Source organism: Hibiscus syriacus, unplaced genomic scaffold, assembly GCF_006381635.1.
Source record: "Hibiscus syriacus cultivar Baekdansim isolate YM2019G1 unplaced genomic scaffold, ASM638163v2 tig00110580_pilon, whole genome shotgun sequence".
NCBI lineage: Eukaryota > Viridiplantae > Streptophyta > Magnoliopsida > Malvales > Malvaceae > Hibiscus > Hibiscus syriacus.
This window is the reverse complement of record NW_024062791.1, coordinates 105,760-113,152: the sequence shown is the minus strand read 5'-3', so window position 1 is coordinate 113,152 and position 7,393 is coordinate 105,760. Positions and strand designations below refer to the sequence as shown.

At 30.3% G+C, this 7,393-nt stretch overlaps 1 protein-coding gene across 1 annotated transcript; it reads right to left on the bottom strand.

The window, feature by feature from the left end:
• Positions 1 to 487: 487 nt before the first annotated feature.
• LOC120133413 (ethylene-responsive transcription factor ERF084-like) lies at positions 488 to 1,342 on the bottom strand. The gene has a single exon (XM_039150003.1). The coding sequence runs from the start codon at positions 1,340 to 1,342 to the stop codon at positions 488 to 490; it is 855 nt and encodes a 284-aa protein (XP_039005934.1).
• Between the last annotated feature and the right edge of the window lie 6,051 nt (positions 1,343 to 7,393).

The following is a 7,393-nucleotide window of genomic DNA, read 5'->3' as shown; positions in this document are numbered from 1 at the left end:
AAATATAGCTTCAAACTGAGCTACTGCTGATTAACAATGATGATGCCTACCTTTTCATTCGTTCAGCTTGTGTTGTCAAAATTACCTTTATGTACTGTCTACTGAAACTGAATTAACTCATGAATCAAAAAGAGAAGTAATTTATTTCCATTATCACAAACAGCATGGTATTTTTAATTCACTGCAACATCGGAATAGCTTTAAAAAGAAACAATTACAACCCACTAGTGCTCAACTCAAAGTAAAAAGATTCATTTCATCATCATGCTACAACATACCCTATCTTTGTTTCAGGGATATTCCTGCAATCCAAAACCATAATGATCATCAAATTTACTACTATATATCTTCCTACTTTGACTTGCAACCCATTAAAGAACCTTTGCTTCAATGCACCATGCAGAAGCATAACAAAAAGTATCTTCGCACCATCATTAGTTTCAGTTAAACAAGGTTAAAGAAAGAAAACAAATAAGAAACTGCCACTTTAATTATTTGACGTAGTGCCCTTGCTATTAAGTCCCACGCCTAGCTTCAACTCCAATTCCAACTTCCTTTTCCCTTCATTTCCTCGAAGGCTACTATCACAACTGAACAGTTGATCCACGGAGGTGACTACCGCGCATTTCCTCTCGGTTTTAGCTTTGCCTTTGACCTTCTTTGCCTCCAAAGATGACGACGAGGTGGAGGGTGATGAGAGAGCTGGCAGTGCCGAAGGAATTTCAAAGTTGGTCTTGGCTTTTGACCCTCTCAGCCGCCTCGCCGCTGCATCATAAGCACGCGCTGCCTCCTCCGCCGTGTCGAACGTGCCTAGCCAGTGCCTGCACCGCCCAACTCGGTCGCGTATCTCCGCTGACCACCTCCCCCACGGCCTCTTTCTCACACCTCTGTAGCTTTTCTGCACTGGTACACTAATACTGAGTTCTCTCTTGTTTGCCCCGAAACGTTGTGACGCAGAAACGAAACCTGACCTATCGCTACCGTTGCTGTGGTTGTTCTCCGCGGGGTTGGTATTGTCACCAAATAGAACGTGCTGGCCAACCACGGCCGCTATCCCATCGAGAATCGGAGGCATTTCGGGACCGGTTTCCATTTTAGTTTCAGGTTCATTTTCATTATTCTTATCAAAGATATTAGATGAGAAAACATCCGCAATTTCAGTGCAAAAGGGTTGACAATTTCGCTTGTAAAAATGGGTCGGGGCTACCATTGAGGAACAAGAAGGGATTTGAGACAAACCATCGGGACGATTGTTATGCCATGAGGCTTTGGACGCCTCTGGCGCATTGAAGTATGGAACGGCTTGGATGGAACGGTAATGTACAATGGCAGGGCTTCGCATTTTAGGAGGTAGAGTCGATGGGAAGACGGATATTCAGAGTTCGATAAATGTGCGCAACTCTAACTACATATATATAGAGGAAAACCCAGTTATTAATATTATTATATAATTAAAAAGAAGGTAACTATTAATTTTAATACCTGAATAAAGGATTGGACCAAGCTTATGCAAGTGATGCAAATACAACAACATAGAATAAGGCAACAGTTAGGTTAGGAAAACCGATAAATTTCATGTGTAGACATGAGAGATTTCCTCGCATATCAATTGAGATAATTGTTATTGTCGCATTTTATCATATCTCATTCATAAGGTTAATTTTAATTCAGTTAATCGTCAATTTTTTAACAAAAAATAAATTGTTTGAAACATATGAATAATCAGGTGATCATTTATGTATTTTACTTATTTATTTTGTGAGCGTAAAAGAATATAACATATAAAGATAAAAGTATTTAAATATTATTATTAATTGACTTTTTAAGTAAGACATTTTAAATAAAATAATTTTAAAATAAGTAAGATACAAATTTAATAGAAAAAAGTATTTATTGACTTTCAAGAAATTTATAGTTATAGATATTATCATAATTACTGATAAAATATTAAAGCTCAAATATTTATAGATAATCTTCCTTCTCAAATTTACGAAGATAACAAAAAAATATACCCACAGATTAAAAGATTGAAAAACTAATCTATTATATAAAAAAAAATATTAACGAATATTGAAGACATGGAATTTATTGGCAATTTTCCTAATAAATCACCGGTGATCGATATATTTACCGATCTAACACCAGTCAGATTATATTTCCCGATCTAACACCTATAGCAGTAAAGCGCGTCCCTTGAACCGCACTATACGCTGATTTGGCGCCACGTGGGTATAACGCGCTCCCTGCCCGCGATATACGGTGATCTGACGCCACGTGGGTATAACGCACCCCCTGATCCGCGCTATACCTGGGTATCTGACACGTGGGGTATAACGCGGTGCAGGGGGCACGCTATACCCCTAAATACACGTCCCCATCCTCTTATAAATACCCCCATCCTCAATCACTTTTATCATACCAAATTTTCTCAAATTCTCTAAATTTCTCTCAAATACTCTATCTTTTTAAGGTATATTTTATAATATTTTTACTATTATGTATTTACTTTATTTAATATTTTACTAATATTTGGACCAAATGCTTACAGTATTTGGCAGCATTAACGCACTGTGGGTAACTCTAAAAAATCCGATAGAATTGGCATCGATCTCGAAGAACTCGATCATTATGGTATGTATAGGAGGTTTCGAAGTCCACAATTATCCCACGATTCAACGTCCGCACCAGCCTAAACCAACCTGGAAGTTCGTTGTAAGATGCATCCCATTCGCCATGAAGTTTGACAATGGCATTTTGTTTTGCCAACCAAGCTTTTTTATAGGAGACGGTGTACTCATACTGCGATTGTATAGCTTGAAGCCATCGTGTCAAATGGAAACTGCACAGATGGTTGCGTCGATGGCATCTCCATATGGTCAAAGAAATTTGCAGATGAATGCATTCCCCTAGAATTAGACGCGGTGTTGCCATACAGATTATTCGTGGACCCACCTCAGTACATATCGTAAGGAGTTGCGGATGAATGTCTCCCCATTATGGCATTAAAATCATTACACATTACTGTAGTCGGGCTGTCAACTTGATCAACTTGTTCAGCCAGCCCATAGTGTGAGCTTAAAGATTGACCTCGAACAGCACGCACTTGAACAAAATGTGCATACATCTCAATAGCGGCGTCTGAATAATTACTTTGAGCTTCAACAATCATTTGAACATCATCATTGTTTGAAAGTTCGAACGATGTATAAGTTAATGACAACAATGATATTGGAAATCTGTACTACAACGACGACATTCTTCTGTTACTTCCAAATGAATCTTCCTCGAAATCTTCGTTATCAGCTCCTCAAGAGTTATGTTTCTCTTGAATGATATTTTAACACGCTCATTTGATACGAAAATAACGCCAGTTTCATCTTCTCGAATTTCACCATCATAATAAACAATAGCTAAAAGTCGCGCCATTCTTTGAGTTTAAAAGTGCGGCAATATTATATATACAAAAAAAATAACTTAAACAACTTAATTAAATAAATTATATATGAACGAAAATATAACACATTTTTTTTACACATCAACGTAAATAATTTAAATAATATAATTTTATTTATTACCTGCACCGCAAAACTATTTCGACGTATGCTTTCGCTTTTCAATTTTACAAACATAAAAATTAATTAAAAATAATTAGTATAATATTTTTTCAAATAATGATAATAAACAATAAGTATAATTAAAAAATTATAACAAAATTACCTTATAACGAAAAATCACACGAACTTCTAAATCAAATATAAGAAGATTGTCAGTATTATTATTCGTTGACGGAATTGTTGTATTAATTTATAAGAGATGAGAGATGCGAGAAGATGTGATGAGAGATGCGTATTTATAAACATATAAGACGCGGTACCTGCATCGTGATATATGTAATTATTATATAATGCGGATCAGAGATCGCGTTAAATATAATTTTGGTACGGTGTATAGCGCGGCCCCTGATCCGCACTATACCCCTATGTGGCGTATAGCGCGGATCAGGGGACGCGCTATACCCACGTGGCGCCAGATCACCGTATATCGCGGGGCAGGGGCGCGCTTTACTGCTACGAGTGTTAGATTAGGAAATATAATCTGACTGATGTTAGATCGAGAAATATAATCTGACTAATATTAGATCTATAAATATATCGATCACCGGTAATTTTTTTAGGGAAAATTGCCGAATTTATTTAAGTGATTAAATAAAATAAAAGATATATTTTGAAAATGAAATTTAAAATAACATTAATTAATGGTGTAATAAGATCTTATTTTGGATTTGAAGATGTTCCTGTCATTGTCGATGAGACCGTAATCCGTAATATTTACGTTCCCGGACCTCTTGCTCGATTACCGTTTACTCTTCGAGTTCGTCGTAATTTACAACAAATGTAGACTTGAGCAACTCTTTCAAGACGCGGGCGGCGAGGACAAAAACGTAAAACAACAATTTTGAAAAATTAAAGTAGCTCATTTAAAGGATAAGAAAGTCCTAATGAAACTAGAAGTGTGAGTGAAGGTGATTTGATAGGAGAAATTAAGTATTGGAAATGTCTAAAATAGCCCTAAACCCTAATTGAAACTCTAGATCCTACGCATAAGCAAGTGGGAGAGGGTCATGATTGTGGATGGAGTAAAAGAGGAATGGAAAACCCAGAATCCGGGGAGATAATTACAGAGTGTAATAGGTATTATTAATAGCGCGTAATAGGGTACACCATGGGGTTAATAGCCGTTGGATTACATGACGTCAGCATGGCATCAGAAGATTAGATTGTTTGACGCTTTGACTAGATAGGTGTTGGATGATGATTTCATCATCTGCCCGTAAAGGTGAAATTGCATTTATTATTGATACAAAATCTGAACTTACGAGTTGATGTGAGCATTTCTGGGTTAAGAAGAAAATCTGAAATAAGGCCCACAAAAAATATTTTTGGAATTTTTATTTTATTTTATAGTGTTTAATTAGAGAAAAATAGATTGCTTAATGTAAAATATTTTATTGATCAACACAATTTCTTTTTCATTTTTTAAAAAATGATTTTGATTTAATTTTTTTTTATTTTTAAAATTTTTCACTTTTAAACATAAATATTCAAAATAATATTATTTTATAAATTTAATATTAATATGATATTTAGTATCATTTTAATAAAAATATTAATTATTAACATATTTAAAATAAATTTACTAATATTTTTAATAATTTAATATAATAATAATATTAATACAATAATATACTCAATTATATTATAATAATATATGATACTATTATATTCTTATTTTAATAATATATAATAAATTATTAATAAAAATTATATTATTTATTAATTTATTAAAAATAATATTATTGAATTATTAATAGTGAATACTTTTATTTATGTATTTAATATTAATATAATAATCTAATAATATTATAAAAATTCCTTAAAATATATTTATTAATAATTTTAAAATATAATAGAATATTTTTATAGATATTCAATATAATTTATCATATTTTTATTTTAATAGAATATACTAGAGTTAATATTTTTATTTATAAATTTATAAAAATAAAATTTTAATAATAATATTGACATAAATAGTATTAAATAAATTATTCTAATATTTTTAAAATAATATTATTATTTTTTATAATAAATAATATTATTTATTATATTTTATATTTGCAATAAATAATTTCTAAAAAAATTATTAACTAGTGAAAATAGTGTACACAAAATCTTTCAAACATCATAAAATATTTTCTACAAATTATTTTTCAGAAAATATAATTTAATTTATGAAAAATATTTTTAAGTGAAACAAATGGACAATAAGTCACCGCTTTGGTTTAATAGCTATATAAAGATTCTTTCAAAGTCAATTTAATCAATTAGTTCCATTGATTTTTTGTAACAAATATATATTATTTAATCAATTTAACTGTTAACCGAATTGGTTGATAAAACCGATTTATATATTGTTTTAACTATATATATATATATCATATTTATTGGTTATATAATGAATAAAAATAATTTTATATAATTCATAATTTAAGATGTATATGAGTAGAAAATAATTATTTTCTAATTTAGTGTGAATATTATAGTATTCATTGGAAGATGCTAATATGACTTTAATTTTGTTTCTCTTAGAGTCTTGACAGTTATAAGGTTTTAACAGTGCGAAAAATAGGAAAAATACATTGTGCTCTCGACATCTTTTCAAGTACTGTAACAATTATATTATTTCAAGAAATAATTTTGATCATACTCTTATTCAGCCAATAACTTTTTTGCAATCCCACACGAGCAATTCAACCGTGTTTACATCTTATACTAATTATTAAAAATGATCAATTTCATCATTAGTAATTAAATTCTAGATTAATTTCTTTATTATATTAAATTATAAAAATTATAATTTTGTCATTAAACCATTTAGATTAAATTTTTTATCATTAAATCCTTAAATCATTAATAAGCTAATAATATAATATTTTAGTGTTAATATAGAAGTTAAGATATATTATTTTATTCATTTTTATTCTAACATGATATTTTTATTCGTTTGGTTTGGTGATTGAGAATTTAATTATCTTATGTATAACTATTTGTTAAGTAAACTCTTGTAAAATATATTTTTATATAAATTTTTAAATAAAAATGTTACATTTTTTAGTTCACTTTTAAATAGTTTAGAATGATTATAATGTAGTATTTATTTTAAAAATATAATTATTAATAACACATATATATTTTACAAACGTAATTACTCAAACTCAAAAATTTTATGAAAAACAATACTCCTTTTATGATTGAACTTGCATGATGAATTATAATTTATTTAAAACTAAAATACACAACCTGCATAAAACGAATAATGAAATAAATATATAACTAAATTAATGGAAAATGTTTATGTTGGGGATGGCGTGGCATTGGTGGGAAAAATATAAATGGGGTGCAGGGTGATTATAGGGAAAGAAATGGGGGTGCAGGGGAGTAACCGTGGGAGACAGTGGAGGAACCGATATGTAAGTGGGAGGAGGGCAATGCATGATGTTTGAGTAAAGGATGATGATGGTATATCTTATTATTGACATATGATAGATACTAATCTTGTGATTCATATATTTTCAATTTTTTTTAATCTTTCTCCTTTCTTTTTACACGAATTTCTGAGATCTAATTTTTTTTTTGAGATTTTATGTTTGAGTATCTAAAATATTATAAATATAAACTATTAATATTAAATAATTAAAAATTATCTTTAAACATACAATATCTTATATTTACTCTAAATTAATAAAAATTAAAATAAAATCTTTTCCCCCTTCCTTGGCCCAAAATCTATCAAGACCGAATGTTACATTAATTTGTTTACCCTAATTTTTATT

What these genes read in the sequence shown, in the direction of transcription:
- LOC120133413 (XM_039150003.1), bottom strand. Translation starts at nt 1,342, where the DNA reads ATGCGAAGCCCTGCCATTGTACATTACCGTTCCATCCAAGCCGTTCCA.